Below are 17,902 nucleotides of genomic sequence, written 5' to 3' on the forward strand. Positions count from 1 at the left end.
GACACAGAAAGAGATAAAAATGGATCAAGCCACTAATTCATTTCGGACCACAGCCAATAAGATCGAGCGAACTGTCTATCATCAGTTCATCATGAATGAGGTCAAAAGCAATATGGAATATTTCTTTAATTTTAGATATTGCACCATATAATTTCTCTATCCTCTGCTATTCGAAAGATAAAAATTGGTATTAAAATTTAAGCTCCCAGGGCCAAACAGTTGTAACATTGCCAATATGCGACATTGGCTTGCAAGTTAACAAATAAACACTATTTACAAATATTGAGACAATATAAACATAAATCACTAAGAAAACATTATAAATTATGCAACTAGGTTTCTGGACTTTGGCTTAAAAATTACACTGACCATTTTCCTCAGTCTGGTCATAGACGTGCTGCGACTCTTGTGCAGGCGGTTGTTGTGCACAAGCGTGGCTTTGCAATCACTGGATATGCTATCTGTCAAGCTCTTCGAGTCATCACTGTTATGCTCCTCGGATTCGCTGCTCTTCACATCCATTCCCTGGTGGCAGTTGACTACTGTACTTGTTCCGGAGTATGCTGTGGCGTGGCTGGCAACGCGGCGGCGATTGTATTTGCCAGCGGGCGTATTTGAGCCAACCAGGCTGCTTGTGAATGTGTCGTTGTCGTTGGCTAATAAGAGGCTCATGCTGATCATGTGTGGTTTAGGAATTGGGCATACATCACGCTCAAATATGTCGGGCCAGTTGGTGCGGTTATTCAGGATGCTGTTTGCTGTCATTATTGTAAAAGAAATAATTGAAAAGAGAGTGCTGGTTGGGGGTTTTGTATGTATTGGATAGACTGGCGAGTCGTGCGTGGGCGTGAGTGTGTGCTGGTACGAAAGCTGGGTTGTGCGTTTGAAACAAAAGGCAAATACTAAAAAGTAAAAAATAAAACAGTAAGCAGTTGACAGATACTTGTAAGCGGTGTGCAGTATAAAAGAAGTTAAAAGCAAGTGGAAAAAATCAAATAAAAAATAATTAGTGTGGAATATTGTGGAAAAAAACAAAAATGATGAGCGGTTGTCGTTCAAATATAAGAAAATTTCATGTTTGGTTTAAAGTATTTTTTGGCGCTTCCGAGGCAATTGCAATAAAATGAGTTGCAAGACTTTTTATAATAAAATTATAAATGGGGTATATTAATCTTGGCCAGCTTCTCTATAGAAGCATCCCATTGGCGCAGTCTCTTCAGCTCTCACAAATCGTTGGCCACGTTCCACGTTTTACGCTTTGCACTCTACATCTATTTTATGGCTGGGGAAATAAAAAACGGAAACGCCTGTTTTCTTTTTACAATGATCGGAGTGATGGGAAAGACTCGCATGTAGCATACATGTCAGCTCTTAGGCTGTGCTGCCATTAAAATAGGCATTTCTTTTTACAAAGGCATCGAAAGCAAACAAAAGAGGGTTGGCACGCACAATAAAAAAGCAAAAACTGAAATGTGTGTGCACTGCTTGTGAGCAGCAAACCTAATAAGCAAAACTGGTTTTATGGCACCATCGTTCTCGTTATTTTTTAATTTGGAAAAGTGGATTTTATTTATTTGCTGTCTTTTTTCAATGCGAAAAGCGCAGCAACTGATGCTACAGCCGCAATGCCCGCTTTAAGTTTCCCGTGGCCATGTCCAGGCGCACTGAAAAATAGGAATGGTGTGGTTCGGATTTGCAAAGGACATGCCAGTTTGAAGGGGGGAGGGGGAACAATAGTGTAGCTAAAGATAAATGCGCATAGCAAGCATGCACATGCGGTCCACATGCTCAGCCCCCGGGTCGCTGGTCTGACAAATAAACGCAAATCTTTAAATTCAATAGTATTAATTGCTGTCTATAGTGGATCAAAAATGGCAGCTACTAATCGGACATTCAACCTAGAAGCGTGTAGGGACGTGTCGAAGCTGCATTTCGGGCCTTGTTAAAAGCCTCCATCACTAAAATGGCATGCCACAATTGTGACAGCATCGCCCATAGAGGATGCAATTGCTGAGGGCCCAGATTCACCAGATTAATTATGAACTGCCCGAAATTACTCCTCCCACACAAAATAATTACCCATTAATGCTTAGCTTTGCTGCAAAAACGCTGTGTACTTGCTTATGCGCTGAAATATCCCCCGATATTTGCTCAGATGATCGGCGTTGTTGTGCCCGTGGAGTAGGCCAAAAATACTTTGAGGCCGAGACTTATTAAATTGGCGATTGACATGTACAAAAGTAAATTAATTGCATGTATATAATTGCGGAATGTGCATACGAATATGTTCATTTGAACATGTCCGCATTGGTGCTGGCAAGAGCACACTGCTGCTGGCCATGTTTGGGCTTATGGAGGCCAGCGCAGGTCAGCTAATGGTGAATGGAATTGACATCTCGCAGATTTGTGTGGGTGATCTGCGCTTACGTCTGACCATAATTATGCAAACTCCGGTTTTGTTTACAGGAGTCATCTAAAGCAACTCGAATCCAGTCAACAGTCATGGTGATAAAGCACCACAGATGGCACTACGTCGCGCGCACTTATTCTTGGCGGCCAAGCGCAAGCATATCAGCAATGCGGCCGAGACAATTTTATTTGCGTATATGCTAGGTTATTTAGCATGTTTAAGACATTTAATTACACAAATAATATATAACAATACTTTTGGGTTTAATTACACGCATATGTTTGCACTCGTGCCGATACGAGCTCTGGAACACAAAAAATACAACAATGATGTTGAATATGTAAAAAATATAACCACACATGTGTTGCATTTGAAATCTCAAAAACCAAATAAAATGTAACCCGTTTTTCATTGATCACTGCTGGCAGTCAATCTTGCGACCATCAGGAGTGGCCACATAAAACTCAACAGTCTCCCACTCGCCATTCTGTTTGCCAACCCGCCGTGATTTGAGCACCAGGTGTCCAACAACCCCCTTGTCGCCAACCACATCAAACTCGACCTCAACAAACCCCTTCAAATGGCTGATATCGCCGCTGATCCACGGGAAAGCCGAGTTAAAGTTCAGCTGCGACCCCAGCTCACGACGGATCTCTTCATTATGCCGGGCTGTAAACAGGGCTGCTGTCACTGGCGTACTTGTCATCCGCTGGTAGTTGAATGCAATGACCGTGCCCAGGCCCCAGGTGACAGCCGCTACGGCAATGAATATGCCAACCTCGCGCTTGCGGCTTTTAGGGCCCAGTAGCTCACGCTCGACGGCAAAAGCCGGGTTCTGCGAGTTAGCCGACTCCCATGTCCGCTGTGGCTTCTCGAGTAACTGTGCTGTGGCTGTGGTGGTGGTGCCCTGTGTGCTGTAGTTTCTGGAGAAAAGAAGTGCGCGCGTATCAGTGCTCTTGGTCAGCGCTTGCGTCCTGCTGCTGAGTGCCTGTGTGGCCCGCACGAACTGTTGAGATTTAAAGAGCGAATTCATGATTGCCGATAATGTGTGAATTGAAGCGAATTGAATGTGAAAGGAAAACAAAAAACGGATTCGACTTGGAACCACTGTAAAGCAGCTAACTTTGGCTTATGCGAGTCAAACCGCAATCTTGAAATTATGTTGATTTTTGATCGAGTACAGTTGAAAAATCAAGGAAAATTAAATATTCATTCCGCTTGCGTCTGCAGCCCTTCTGTTTCCTCCCGGATTTGTCCTCACTGCCGGCGCTTTTTCGCCCGAGCCGTATCCTTGTAAATCTTGACCTGCTCGAGGTACTCGGTCAGCGCAATGGTCTCCTTTTTCTTGTGAAATTCCAAGTACTTCTGGCCTAGGCTGCATGTGTGCAGGATCTCCTTGCGCAGGTTGTTGAGGCCCGCGCCGTGGCGAGCGCTGACCATCATGACGCGCGGAATGCAGTTCCTAGACTTTTCTGCTTCTTGGGACACCAAAAGGTGCCGCTTGGCCAGATCAATGCGGTGCACAAGATCGCACTTTGTTAGTATAAACTGATACTTCACGCGCATGCGGTCGAGCAGTGCCATAAACTCGCGGTCGTTGGACTTGATTCCGTGGCGGGCATCCAGCAGAACCATGACGCGCCGGAGCGACTTGCGCTGTCTAATGTACGACTCAATCAGGGGCTGCCACGCCTGTCTCTCGTCATCCTTGGCAAACGCAAAGCCATAGCCGGGCATGTCCACCAGGTGGAAGTCGTTGTCTGCCGTGTAAAAGTTGATCTGCTGCGTCATACCCGGTTTGTCAGAAACCCGCGCTGCTGAGGACCCACATATCTGGTTAATCAGCGTCGACTTGCCCACGTTAGACCGGCCCACAAAGCCAATCTCAGGCAGCGACGCGGCTGGGAACGATGCTGCCACTTGGGCACCGGCAAAGAACGAAATGTGAGGCAGTTTGACATCGGGCTCGTCGTACCGAAACCACTTTTTGCGCTCAAATCGCCCGCGCTTCTCGCTGCCCAGCCCCAGCATGTCCAGTTTGTCGATGGTGTTTGGATCGGCCTGCAACCGCGCAAACAGCTGTCTGTTTGAAACCTCTTCAGACAATCCGTGCTTGACCACCTCGCGCAGTGTTTTGACTGATGTATTAAACTTGCTTGCCGACAGGCTGATCCTTGGCTTGCTGCCATCTGTGCTTTGTGGGCGTGAGCCTGGGAGGCGCTGCGCCGTGGCTGCCTGCGCGGATGCGGGCGCTGCCGATGCGGCCTCATGCACCAGTCGCCGCTGGCAGACACTGGAGGCTGTGGCAGGCACTAGTCTCGAGAACATAATGTGCATTGTGGATTTTGCTTAACGGTACAAATTAGAAATGTGCAAGAAACAATAAAACAAAAATGCTATAAATTATTTTACAAAGCAAGGTAAATGTTACAGAACCCCGATCACTTTCGATATTTTTCGGTGATCGATCAGAGGAAACCTTTTCACGGTCAAGTCGAGTCGTCCGCGGCTTAGGGAATAGAGCCACGATGAGCTCGTTGGACTTTAATAGTGTTTTCTTGTTGGCAAAATGCATTATATTTCGTATTGTAATCAGCGGCGCCAAATCCACCAGTACACCACACATTAAACCCGTTTGGTTAACATAAAAATGGGGCAAGCAATAAATTATTGAAAATGGAATTTGGAATTTCCAGACATTTATAGCGAAAGTCCAGATTTTTAAGTGGGGGTTTTCAAACCCCATTTTTCATGCAAAAAGGCATCGTCAGAGTTGGCTGAATCCGCGTCTGCAGCGACACCTGAGACTTTGCCCAAGCCCAAGCCCAAGCCCAAGACCAAAGCGTGTGCGCAAGAATCCATCTGCCCCTGCTTCTCTTCAAAAGAAGCAGCGAGCCGATTAATATCGTCACCATAGTGGTCTATTGCACTAGTTTCTACACATTTTAGATTGCTAGTCAATCTGTGGGAAGGATGTCGATTTACAGGATGCCTGTAGCCTCATTTTTTCTTTTAGTGTATTGCGAGTCTGCGCGAAAGCAGCTTGTAATTTTGATTTTTTCCCGCTATTTTTTGCTTGTTACTTTGCCTATGGATCACGCATCTCCAATCAAAAAAATGACAGCATGCGCCTGTGGGCTTTTCAATATTGTGTGGTCATGTTAACATATTTTTTTTTGCATTCTCGTAGTTCGACAAAAAAAAATATTTTAAGAATGGTCTGATATCCTCAAAGGCCACTTTCAAAGCCGGGCTCGTTCGTCCATTCTTTTTGTTTCCTTTGGCAGATGGGCTTTATTTTTCTTGTTCATTTTCTTTGGGTCACTTTTTCACCTCTTTTCAATAACCATTTTTCATTGTGTAATTTTATTTAAGGCTTACGCTTGGCTGGATTCAAGCATTTTCCTTCCTACAAATTCACTTTTTTAGTCACAGCCATATATTCTACGTTTTCACGAGTTTGAATTTATTAAAGCCGTTTCTGTTTTCCATTTTTAGTTACAAGTCTACTCGGCCTCAACATCAGCAGCAACAGCAGCATCGGCTATTATAAACCAGTAGCTTAGCCAGAGTGGTGTGGTGGAGGATATATACACAGCATTAACAATCATCTGCACGATTAATTAAAGGCAGTTTTGCGCTTGCATATAAAATCCAAAGCTTTTTGTGCTTCAGCCGCGTTCAACCCTTTGGGAGATCCTTTCATAACCTTGCAATACCATCCCATCCCAGCACATCCTATTCACTTTCGCTCTTTTTTATTTGGTTCTTTTGCGCAGACAATCAGGCCACTCAGTAGTCGTCGTCTTTCACGCCATTCCCTTCTTTCAGGGTTCTTTTTCTTTTAGTTTTTTTAGTGGACGTGACAAGCTGCGGGGCTGGCTGCTCGCCTTTTTGCTGCTCGACCTTTTCTCTTCTCTTCCCTTCGCCTGTTGGGTTCCACTTTATATTTTCTTGTATCCCTATTTCCATACTTATTGTACTGTATTTTTAGCAACTGGAATCACATGTGGATTCTGACGATGGCATCCAGAACACACAATTGGCGGCTGGCACGCTGCCTTTGCTCGGCCCCGCTACTCCTCTTGATAATCAGCATCATCTGCAGCATGTTCATCTCGGGCACAACTGCGCAGATAGACGCTAAATGGAATCCAGAGCTTATATTCGACTACAAGATTGCGTGGATAGACGTCGAGTCGGCGACCTTTGGTGTCAGTCTGCAAGCCCATAAGAAGCCGGTATTCATCAGCGGGAATAACTGGTCACTTCTGGTACGCTACGACGCAAGCGCGCGGGCAAACATTACGCAAATCAGCCAGGGCTGGGGGCTGAACTACTATGACTACTCTACGTGGATTCTCGTTTCAGGCAAAGAGCAGTTCAACATCCTACGCTACACGGTGCGCTCGAGCGGCAAAATGAACCTTGAGGACACGGTAAACAAACTGGCAGTACCAAACCAACTTTTCCTGATTAACAGCATCGATTTCAGCGATAATCAGCCGGGAGCTGAATTGAAATCAGGCATCGACTACTTTGTCAACACGGATGTCAACCTGGCGCAGATCCCGAAGAAGGCATTTGGGGACTGGCTGAATCTGAAGGAGATCGATGCGGGGAAAATTCTGAGCAGTGTCAATGAGCAGCCATCAAGTGGCTTGGCAACACAGCAGTCGGATGCGGATGAGAGCAATGTGGCCAAGTCTGATGACGTCCCTGAAACGACTCCAACCAGAAGCTCCAGCAGTAGCCGTACTACAGCAACTCCCTTGACGCCGTCCAAGCCCCAAGCGTCTACCTCCTTGCAGGTGAGCAGCACGACAATGGCCACTGTGCTGCCGCCCGTCAAGTTTATCAAGGGTGATCCGAACTATGACCCGAATATTAATGTTATCGGCACAGTGCTTTCCGCACCGCGGACTGGATTGTATTTGGTCAGCACGATTTTGGGCATTGGCATTATAGCTCATGCTGCGGGAACGTACCGCCGCTTCCAGTACAAGCGCCAATACCAGTCGCTGGTCCAGCGCAGTAAATCGGCCACCTGCATGCGTGATGGCTCTGCCAAAACCAAAATGTTTTTGATGTGAATAAATAAAAATGGCTTGTTTATAAAATTGTTTTCCAGTCGGCTCCCATTACAACCGTGTTAGCAGATTTTAGTACTATTTCTAAATTTAGGTGTTTTCAATGCGAGAAAATCGATTCAATCCTTGCTCAAAATAGAAAGCTGGGACCAGAACAGACCGGCTCGATCTGAAGCCGAGCTGACTGCAGTGGCTGGTTGCGTGAGTTTAATTTTTCTTTCGGTTTCGGTTTTCGGTTTTCAAGGCAACTGCGAATGACCCGCAGCTTGCCTAGCTTCCTTTTCCTTCAGAAAACTGAATTCACAAAATCTGTCTAACTCAACTCATTTCTCGACAAAATTTTAGTTAAATTGGCGCGTTTATTTACTTTTTTTAACATTTACCAGAACAACACGGGTCATTCTTTTGGGTGGGGCATTTCTACTATTTATCTTTCCATTTTCTTAAATCGACCGAATCCAGCCGTGATTCAATTTTATTGTTCTTCAACTCGAGCCTCGTCGAGCACGCACATGCATATTCGCACGCATGGATGAAAGCACACTGAAGCGACATGAGCGTCTGCAAGAGCTCCAGCTCAGCAACATTGACTCGTGGTGCGGGCGCCTGCCCAGACTCGACGCCAAGGCACTGGACAGCAACATGAAGAAGAACACAGGGTTCATCAAAAAGTGCAAGACCAGCATGGGCCAGGACAGTGCGAGCCAGCTTCTGCGCGAGGTCAAGCTGCTCAAGCTGGAAAAGTACGTGAGCGAGATCGTGCCTGCAGCAGCCGAGGGCCTGCTCAAGTGCAAGGCGGCGGGTGATATTGCGGCGGCCGTGGACATAATGTCTGCGCTGCACGCTCGGTTCCCTGTGCAGTTCACAGCGCCACTGATCTCACTGCTGCTAAAGTCGCTGGCCCCACCGGCCGTGGCTGCACTGGTTGCAATGACGCCCGAGATGCGCGAGCGGGAAGAGCAGGTGCGGCTGGCGCGGCAGAAGATCACCCTGCGCGTGGTCACCGAGATGTACCTGAGTGGGCTGCTATGGGGCGTTGACTCTCTTCCGAGCGGTGTCGATGGTTTGGACCGCGTGGCGGCTTTTATGATTGCTCATCCTTTGTCGGCCGGCAGTAGCGCGGGTGCTGGGAGCGCGAACAAGTTTGCTGGAAAGGTGAAGGAAGTTGTGCAGCAGCCCGGGTACTGCGTTATGGTTGGTGTTCTGCAGAACCTCCTGCTGAGCGACAAGGAGCACCACCTGAGCACCCTCCTTGCTGTTGCGTTTGCGCGATCATTCAGGGCTGAGTTTGCACTGGCCAGCGACGAGGCCCTGGACGCGTCGGTCTGCGCCGTGCCTTTTGATAATGACAACCTGGGCGACAGGCGCGAGCCTGTTGTGACTGCAGATGTATGTAAGAAGATACGCACGCTGCTGGGCGACTACCTCGACAGCGCCATTGCGCACCTGTACACGATGCACAAGACGCTGCTGCGTATGCGGCGCAACACTGAGGAAAAGCTGTTTAATAAGGGAGTCGTCCACGCGGAGATGAAGGAGAAGATGGAGAAAAACACAAAGTCATTTGATAAGCTGCGCGAGAGTGTCGCCATGCTGTGCGAGCCGCTAGGCGTTACGCCACCTGATTTTTCTGAGAGTGCGGACGGTGAGAACCAGCTGGGCATTGTTTTCGACGGGCCGACGGTTGTTGGTGCGACCAAGCCGAACCAGCGGGGGCTGTGGGAAGACGAAGACGAGCGCATGTTCTATGAGGTTGTCTTGGACCTGCAGTCGCAGCTGCCGCCAGCACTGCTTGCCTCGGGACGCAAAAGAGCCAAGGATGATGGCGAGCAGCCCGCATCACCCGACCAAGCTGCAGCATCCAAGGAAGCTGACGCCAGCGGCAGCGGCAGCACCTCGCCTGGCGTCTTGCCAGATGTCAAGAGCAATGAGGTTGCTGAGTTTGAGGACATTGACGAGGGTGCTATCAGCCTCGACATCCAGCCTGCCACCGCCGAGTTTGACGAGTTTGGCGACGAGGATGCCGGCGAGCCGCTCAGTGCGTTGGGCCAGCTCGAGTACCAGAAGTTTATCAGCCAGCGCCGCCAGGCTGAAGGGACAGCGGAGAGCGGTCCAGCTGGTGGTGAGCTGGCAGACACGGCGACAACCAGAAACACGGGCATGGATGACACGTCGCGCTCGCCGCCTGTTACACCCCTGGTATCTGCCCCAGCGGCTGGCGGCGACAAGGAAATCAAGGGCAAGGGCAAGGGCAACGCCAGCGAGACCACCACCGTAGAAGAGGACGGCGAAGCCGAGAGCACGATGACCATTGTCCAGCAGTCCGGGCCCACTCGCAGCGTCACGCAAACTATTGCCTCGCGCAGCTTCTCCGAGGTGCTGCGGCGGCTGCCCACGTTCGTCACAAAGGAGGATGTCGACCAGACAGCCATTGACTTTTGTTACGTAAACAACCGAGCCAACCGTGCGACGCTGGTCCGGGCGCTCGCCGACGTGCCGCGGCGCCAGCTGTACATTATCCCGTACTACGCGCGGCTGACCAGCGTCCTCAACCCGTACTTTTCTGAGATTGGCGAGAGTGTGGTTAGCGAGATCAATCACGAGTTCTGCTGGCTCGTCAAGCAGCGCTTCAAGGACCTGATGGAGACGCGCCTCAAAAACATCAAATACATCGCCGAGCTGACCAAGTTCAAGGTTGCGCCGCTGCACATCGCCTACCGCTGCGCCAAGGTGCTGATCGAGGAGTTCAACACGCAGAACGTCGAGGTATTGTGCGCCCTGCTGGATGGGTGCGGCCGCTTCCTGTTAGCCCAGGCAGACACTGTCGACCGCGTAACGGCGCTGCTGGACATTCTGATGCGCAAGCGATGTGTTCTCAACTTGGACGACCGCACCATCCTGCTGATCGAAAATGCGTGCAACGCGTGCCGGCCGCAGCTCACTCAGCGGGTGCAGCACATCAAGTTCCGCACGCCATACGAGCAGTTCATACGCAAGCTCATCTACGAGGACCTGGCACGCGAGTCGGCGGACCGCGTGTGCCTGAAGCTGCGCAAGCTGCCCTGGGCCAACCTTGCTGATGGCGACGACCCGCAGCGCGTGCGGCATGCGCTGATCAGCTGCTTCACCAAGGTGTGGAAGATCAAGTACGCCAACTTTTACCTGATCACCATGGTCGCCGGCGTACTGGGCCGTGCGTACCCGTGGTTTCGCGTAGCCATTGTCGATACAGTCATGGATAACATCAAGCTCGGGCTGGAGCGCAATCTGTTTGCGCGCAACCAGCGGCGCATGGCCGAGATGCGCTATGTCGGCGAGATGTTCATCTATAAGCTAATCAGCGGCAAGGAGGTGATTGATCTCTTGTATCTGCTGCTGCGACTCGGCCACAGCGAGGCTCATCCTGTTCCCGGCCGCGGCTGCGATCTCGACATGCCTGCCGAATACTTCCGTGCGCGCCTAGTGAGCACGCTGCTGCTGACCTGCGGCCAGTACATCCGCAACCCGAGGACCGCCGCGCGCTGGAGATATTTGCCGTGTATTTCCAGCTGTACGTGCTGGCCAAGGAGCAGCCGCTGCCCATCGACACCGAGTACAGCGTCGACCACATGTATGAAACCGTCTTCCCAGCGGTTAAGCGCTACGAGACTTGGCCTGAGGCCGCGCAGGCCATGAGTGAGCTGATTAAGGGCAAGGCGCCGGTGGCTGAGTTCACTGATTCTAAGGCGCAGCAGAACCAAGCGGCTATGTCATTGCGCCCTGATGGTGTGAGTGCGGCCGATGCCGCAGACAGCTTGGATGGCGTGCAGGACTCATGTTCTGGAATCGGTGGGCCTGCCAGCGACAACGAAAATGGGGACAACAATAACGACGACGAAAACGACAACGACTACGGAGGTGAAGACAACAACGAAGATGAGGAGCTTATACTGCAGCAGCGCAAGGAGGCTGAGGAGGCCGAGATGGCCGAGGCACGCCTTCAGATGGAGGCCATGGAGGCCCTCTTGGAGCAGGAGGAGGAGGAGATTCTCGAGCACGAGTTTAACAGGCTGGTGGTTGAGTCTTCAGACACCCGCAAGATCGAGCGCTCGGCTAAGCTGGATGTGGGTATCCCATGAATCTCCTTGGCCGCTCTTCTGCGATGCAGATGGCAACCTCAAATGCCGACATCCCGTCCCAGTCCCCAGCAGAAAATGGCACAGGTGAAGCTTCACCTGCGACGGCCGACGAGCCGACCGAAAGCGTCGGCGCGGGTGAGTTCAACGCCATCAAATTTTCTCTACTCACGGGCAAGCGGCACCGCCCCGTGGTTCGCGAGGTCAATATCCCTGTCGAGTCGCAGATTGCGCGCAACCTGCGGCAGCAGGAAGAGTCAGCGATGAGGGAGCGCGCACACCTCAAGAGGATTGTGCTTAACTACGAGCGCCGCGAGGAGGCCGAGGAACGAAAGAACCTCGAGCGCGAGCTGGCAATATCCAGGGCCCGGCCTTTGGGAACCGCAGCGGCCGCGGCGCAGACGATTGCATCGAGATTTACAAATGTATATCGGCGTCCGATTGTCCCTGGTGCAACTTTTGTCAATAAGCCCTCGTCGGCCGCTTCGCGCCGCAGACAGCATGCGGCTAGCCAGGAGCAGCAGAAGGAGCAGCAGCAACGCGCCAATATACATCCACGCATCCCAGATCATTTTTTGTGAAACAGTAATTATTTTGATTTAAATGATCGGCTTGTCCAAAAGCTTCTTTTTTATGATGTAACTTAATCAGCGATTGGCATATTGGCTTTATTCTATGTATACAGTTGGGTTCAAAAAACAATAGACTTTTTTACTCTACCATTGTCGCAATTCACATATGAATATCAGCTGAGTATGAGCGTGATGATTTAACGGCTGATGTTTGTCAATTGACATGTCCGCAGCCAAAAATAGCTATCCCCATTGAATGCCAGTTTACACTTTGGTTGCTTATATTCAGAAATGCACAGGGTGGATAACAGTGCAATTGAAAAAGAAATAATATAAAATTGAGTGTAAATCTTTGGATCCAATGTAACTTGGCAAAGAAAAAACAACAAAACAAAATAGAAAGAAAAATGTTGTTTACATTTTTCAACATTCCTTCGCTTCTTTGTACACTTGACCACGACATGTTTCTTGCACGCGCGTGTTAAACAAAATTGGTTAGGGATTTCTGCACGCCAAGCCTTTGGCAGTCAACAAAACAATTTTTACTCTTTAAAATGGCAGTTGACTGCTTCCCTCATTTCATATAAAATTTCGGGTTTCTACTTCTTTTTCTCCTTCGTTAATTCCTTCCTTTTCTTGTCTGGTCGGAGATTTTTTTCTGTAAATAATATTTTTCTGCTCTATTAGTTTTGGGCATGCCAACTATTAAAAATTTTGCATAGCGTGCAATCATATTCATTTATTTATTTTAATACGCAATATTTATTTTGTTAACACATACACTTTTGTAAACCCACACCTCTCCTCAAATATGAGCTCAGAAAAGGTATTCAAGACGGTGATGGTCGGCGGAGCGGGTAGTGGCAAAACGTCTTTGCGGAACTACTTTTTGCACAACAGCTACTCGTGGAGACACAACCCCACGGCCAACCCGGACTTTATTTCGACATATGTGACCCTTGATAAAGGCGAAATGATAGCCATGCAGATTTGGGACACATCAGGCAGCACAGAAAGCCTCCCCGCCACCAATTCGCTGTTGGAAGACGCCGACGGCGTATTTCTGGTGTTTAGCAGTAACAAAGAGGCCTCGCTACAGGCGCTTGAAAAGCATCTTTTGGCACTCAAAGCTATCAATAAGACACGACCAAAGGGCAGTAGCCCCATGCCCGTGGTGCTTGTACAGACAAAGACAGATTTGCTCAAACCGCCGGTGCAGGACGAAGAATGTTTGGCCAAGCAGGCAAAGGACATGTGTCGGTCGATACTCGGCAGCAACATGGATATTACCTTGGTTGAGACAAGCGCACGAACGGGGAAGGATGTCACTTTGGCGTTTCGCACATTAGCTAATATTTGCCACGCGCGGTGGAGCAAGATGAATGTGCCGGTGGATGCCTTTCTTTTGGACCTTAAACGGAGGAGGGCAAAGGAGCGTATGTCGAGGCACGGCGACCCCATTGACATGCATTATCAGTTTGATTTGGAGGACAGCTCGACATTTTCGATGAAGCAAGGATACAGCATACGGGAACCTGGGTTCCAAAACAGGTTCCGTAAATTTATACGCCGCCTCACGTGCATGCCTTGAATTTTACAATACCATTTTTATAGCTATTTTCTAAATGGTTTTTTACGCCCAATACACAAAATGCTTTGCTGGTCAATTGTGCACGAATGCGCATGAAGTCTGCGTGTTAGCCGCCAACTGCTACCATACTCCATTGATGCTGGTTGTGGGGATTCATTTAAACATTCCTGGGTGAAAGTGCGCGCTTAGCGAGAGTTGTCGGTATCAACCTCGCTCTGCTCATTTTCTCCCAGTTGTCTTTATCTTGTGAGCCATGTCTGACCAATTCATGGTTTTAGGGCCAGTCGAGCGCATTCAAGCGTGAGTGTTTGTGTTGGCATTTATAAAACATGCGCCGATGCTGGACTGTTACACAGCAACTAAATAACAGCATATTATATACAAAAATTTATTTGTCAAAATATAGACTCAAACTCATCATTGCCAGCCTAAGTTCGTATGAAAGGGCTATTGCCAGGAGAGAGCTCATAAGAGGCGGACGGAAGAGCGATACACGGTTCGACTTGGTCTCCAGTCTGCCGAGCGACTTGGTGTACCGCATATTTTTACTCCTGCGACTGGGCTCACTGCGCGCCTGCCGCCAGGTAAATCGAGAATGGCGGCAATATGCCACATGCGAGCGTGTGGTCGGCGACTATGTAAAGAAAGCCTTGACCAGCACTTGCATCCCTCCAGGTATAATAGGCAATCAGGCTATCTTCCGGTGGCTCGAAAAACGCGAGTGGCGCTGGGAAACTGCGCTGCCAGTGTTTGCCAAGACAATCGAGGTGCGTGGCCGGATCAATGCGCTGGCCACAGGCAGCTCCTGGGTGGCGGCCAGTTGCGACGGCATGCTCAAGGCATGGCACATAGAAGGCGGCACATTGCGCTTGGGTCTCAACATAAGGGCACATACGGCCAACCACATTGCCATATGTGCTTCTGGACGGGCGCTCATATACTCGACATTCATGCTCGATGCCCACATATACTCGCTCATCAGCGGCGAGCTGCTGTTTGGGGTTACGTCTATCGTGTCGAACATTGACCATATCGACGTGCACAATGATCTGGCTGCAATTCAAAAACGGAACGGCACCGTTGAGATCTACCGATGGGCGGAGGAGCTGCTGCTGGTCAGGTTCAGCTTGGGAGATATCAAGATTTGCGGAATCAAGCTGTGCTCGGATGCTTTTTTGCTTGTAGCTATTGACGATTGGAGCGTGCGGGTAGTCGATGCCAAGAGCGGCTCGATGCTCTTAAACTGGTCCGCTCAGCCAGTGATCGTCTCTGAGTTTCCAACTAACGGCGCGCCTCCTCGGATGAAGGCCGCCATTTTCGAGGGCCGCCCGGACATCCCCAGAGTGACCTTGTACAGCAATGCGGGCCTGGTATCGTTTTCCATCATCCCAGAAAAGTGGACGGTCGAGATACATAATGTCTGCGGCGTTGGAGCTTGTCGACAGCTCGGGCTACTGGAAACGCACTTTTCGCACCAATTAATTGCTAATTACGGTGCCCTGTCCGATCCGTCGATAAAAAAACCCGTGGCCTGCGCTGTGACTGGCAGCTCGCATTCAAGCAATATCGCAGTGCCCGGCACAAGCATCAATATTTCATGCACGAGAAAGCCGATTCAATGCTTGCCAGACGCTTCTGCCATTGACGACGATATTGCGGTTCTTGGATTTGCGTCCACCGGAATATGTGTGCTGAAGTTTTCAGAATGAAATTGAGTATAAAATGAGGTGACAATTTTTTATTATCAAAATGCCCTTTTATTTCTTCGATTCAAATTCCAAAATTTATTTTTCTTACTTTTTTGCCCTATTTTCCCCCGGTCGAATGCCGTTTACTTATCGATAAAACTTAGCTCTCAATTCATGGATTCGCTGCGCGTGCCTGGCAGAGCCACGCCAAAGGCCGCCAAAGCGCGTGCCGACGGCCGCTATCTTCCGTTCACATCAACAAAGAATACTGGCCGCACAAACACTTCGATAGGCAGAAAATTTGATTTCTTGAGCTCGAAGATACAAATGCTCTCGCTGGCCACGCAATGTCGACAGTACACGACGATCCGGTTGCCGCGGTCACAGGGCTCCCTGCCAGTGGCCTCGTTGACAACACTCACCCTGTGGGCGCGTACAATACACACGTTGCTGACATTCTCCCCACAAGACAATATCACAAGTATTGCCCCGCTGCTCCGCATGCGACCAATGTCAACCTCAGGCATAGCGGGCGGGCGTCGGCAGTATTCGACGACGACCTTTAAATCGACTGGACTTTTGAACCTGAATGTCAGGGAGACTGAGATTGCGCAGCTGGCACGAAGTCCCAGCACGATTGGCAGCGCCGTGAGCTTGTATAGGGAGATGATACCCTTGTTGCCGCTCAACTCGTTGACACCCTGGATGCTGCTCAGCCGCTGCTATGAGATGAGCGAAAGTGCTCCCGACGAACTTGAATGGCTGACCCAATCAATCGGCATCTTGCACGGCCACGAGGAGCAAAGCGTACACGAGCTTTTGCTTCTGGCATACATGAATCTTGGCCAGGACCAGCAACTGCGAGATGCTGTTGCCGGTTTGTGTATTGTACCGGCACCTATCAGCTCAAACACGCTAGTACTTGTGCTGGCAGAGCTCCAAGAATCGCGGACCGACCGCCAATTGGCATGCCAGTTGTGGGAGCTGCTGCTGGATAAGCCTGGGTTTTCCCCATCACGAACATGCGTTCATCTGGCAATGAAGATTGCCATGCATACATGCAGGGTCAAATTAGCCGTTGCAACATACCAGGCGGTTCTTTCGCGGCGCTGGAGAGGAGTGCAGCCGGGCTTCTGGGCAGAGAAGACGATGGTCTATGGGCTGGCTATCAACGGGATGGCTGACGAGGCCTTTGAAGTGGCCGCAGCCACCACCGATCCAAAGAGCATATCAACAAGCCAGGTTTCTGCGATACAAGCTGTGCACAAGTATGAGGTTCTCCTCAACGGCCTGAGCAAGGCGCGGCGTGCTGATGAGACGGTGGCTGTATTTGAGTATGTGCGCAATGAGCTTAGCCTCTGCCCAAGCATATCGATGTACAGTTCCTTGCTTGGCGTAGTTGCGGCCGAGAACGGAGACTGGAATGCGATTGAAGAGTATTTGCAGTTAATGGAGGGCGATGGGTACATTATTCCGGACACGGTGTGGAAGCGAATCATGTTAGGGGTTGCTCGGCAAGGACACGTGCATTTGTGCGACAAGGTTTTGGATATAATGGTCTCGCGCGGGATCCCCCATACATATGTGATAGTCATGGCTGCCATCGAGGCATTTGCGCAGCAGGGCAACCTGGAAATGGTTATGCGCTGGTACCATGTTATCTACAAGGCCCTGGAGGCCCAGGCAAAGCTTCCCGCCAGCCAGCAACAGTCAGTGAGCGCAGACAACACTGCGGCCCGCAGCAGGACGGACTCCTGTGTGCATGGCGATATTTTTGGACACACCGAGAATCAGACCACCTTGCTGTCCATCCAGCACCCAGAGGATTTTGTCGAGTACTTTGTTGGCCGCAATGAGCTCATATGGCATCGGGGCATTCTAGTTTCGTTGATTGACATTGTCGGCGAGCTCGGCGACACGCCGTTGCTGATGAAGTTGTGGGAAGATATTTTCGGCTTTGAAAAGCAAGTGCGCACCCTCAGAATATCCCCGTATATGTACATGTCGCTGGCCCGCTCGCTCGCCCGCCACGGTCTATTAAATCGGTACGAGATCGTGTTGCGTTCATGGATTCAAGACGACCGCAATGGGTTCTCGTATAGCCAGCAGCAGGAGGCTCTAGGGTACGTGCACTTGTGCCTCAGCAACTACCGTCCGGTTCTGCGCCAATCGAAAAGGATGGAGGCAGCGAGCTTAAGAAATAGGGCCGAGTTCCAGCCAGAAACAGATATTTCAGATGAATTACATGGCAGTGCAGACTACAGCTTCTTGGACTCGAGCAACAGCATTGCGGACTACGATGACTTGTCTTCATCGGTGGCCTCATCGGTGCAGCAGACGACCGAGAGCGGCATGCCTCTGCATTGATATACAGTGCCCTGGTCACTCTGAAAATTGTAACTAGTAAATATATAACTACACATGCTCCATGCACCT

The 17,902-nt window shown here is 49.9% G+C and overlaps 7 protein-coding genes across 7 annotated transcripts; 4 read left to right on the forward strand and 3 right to left on the reverse strand.

The window, feature by feature from the left end:
- Nucleotides 1-150: 150 nt before the first annotated feature.
- Nucleotides 151-1,089, reverse strand: BX661DRAFT_204940 (uncharacterized protein). The gene is made up of 2 exons (XM_051538578.1): nt 370-1,089; nt 151-269 (listed from the first exon to the last, which is right to left on the reverse strand). Exons 1-2 carry the CDS (start codon nt 763-765, stop codon nt 198-200), a joined length of 468 nt encoding a protein of 155 aa, XP_051392117.1. The 5' UTR covers nt 766-1,089; the 3' UTR covers nt 151-197.
- Nucleotides 1,090-1,517: 428 nt separating this feature from the next.
- Nucleotides 1,518-2,479, forward strand: BX661DRAFT_181381 (uncharacterized protein; the record flags this gene model as incomplete). The annotated part of the gene is made up of 1 exon (XM_051535693.1): nt 1,518-2,479. The coding sequence occupies exon 1, from the start codon at nt 2,271-2,273 to the stop codon at nt 2,475-2,477; it is 207 nt and encodes a 68-aa protein (XP_051392118.1). The 5' UTR covers nt 1,518-2,270.
- A 385-nt stretch (nt 2,480-2,864) lies between these two features.
- Nucleotides 2,865-3,230, reverse strand: BX661DRAFT_125517 (cytochrome oxidase assembly protein 1; the record flags this gene model as incomplete). The annotated part of the gene is made up of 1 exon (XM_051532451.1): nt 2,865-3,230. A coding segment is annotated over one exon (366 nt), but the record flags the coding sequence as incomplete, so codon positions are not given.
- Nucleotides 3,231-3,796: 566 nt separating this feature from the next.
- Nucleotides 3,797-4,504, reverse strand: BX661DRAFT_126203 (P-loop containing nucleoside triphosphate hydrolase protein; the record flags this gene model as incomplete). The annotated part of the gene is made up of 1 exon (XM_051532463.1): nt 3,797-4,504. A coding segment is annotated over one exon (708 nt), but the record flags the coding sequence as incomplete, so codon positions are not given.
- A 1,583-nt stretch (nt 4,505-6,087) lies between these two features.
- Nucleotides 6,088-7,610, forward strand: BX661DRAFT_99934 (uncharacterized protein). The gene has a single exon (XM_051539658.1). It carries the CDS (start codon nt 6,418-6,420, stop codon nt 7,501-7,503), a length of 1,086 nt encoding a protein of 361 aa, XP_051392121.1. The 5' UTR covers nt 6,088-6,417; the 3' UTR covers nt 7,504-7,610.
- A 5,175-nt stretch (nt 7,611-12,785) lies between these two features.
- BX661DRAFT_181385 (P-loop containing nucleoside triphosphate hydrolase protein) lies at nt 12,786-14,147 on the forward strand. Its single transcript, XM_051535694.1, has one exon. The coding sequence runs from the start codon at nt 12,999-13,001 to the stop codon at nt 13,776-13,778; it is 780 nt and encodes a 259-aa protein (XP_051392122.1). The 5' UTR covers nt 12,786-12,998; the 3' UTR covers nt 13,779-14,147.
- Nucleotides 14,148-15,533: 1,386 nt separating this feature from the next.
- On the forward strand, nt 15,534-17,901 carry BX661DRAFT_181387 (uncharacterized protein). The gene has a single exon (XM_051535695.1). The coding sequence runs from the start codon at nt 15,641-15,643 to the stop codon at nt 17,831-17,833; it is 2,193 nt and encodes a 730-aa protein (XP_051392123.1). The 5' UTR covers nt 15,534-15,640; the 3' UTR covers nt 17,834-17,901.
- The last annotated feature ends 1 nt before the right edge of the window (nt 17,902 follows it).

The sequence above is a fragment of the Kickxella alabastrina genome (genome assembly GCF_025024165.1).
Source record: "Kickxella alabastrina strain RSA 675 chromosome Unknown BX661scaffold_9, whole genome shotgun sequence".
Taxonomy (NCBI): domain Eukaryota; kingdom Fungi; phylum Kickxellomycota; class Kickxellomycetes; order Kickxellales; family Kickxellaceae; genus Kickxella; species Kickxella alabastrina.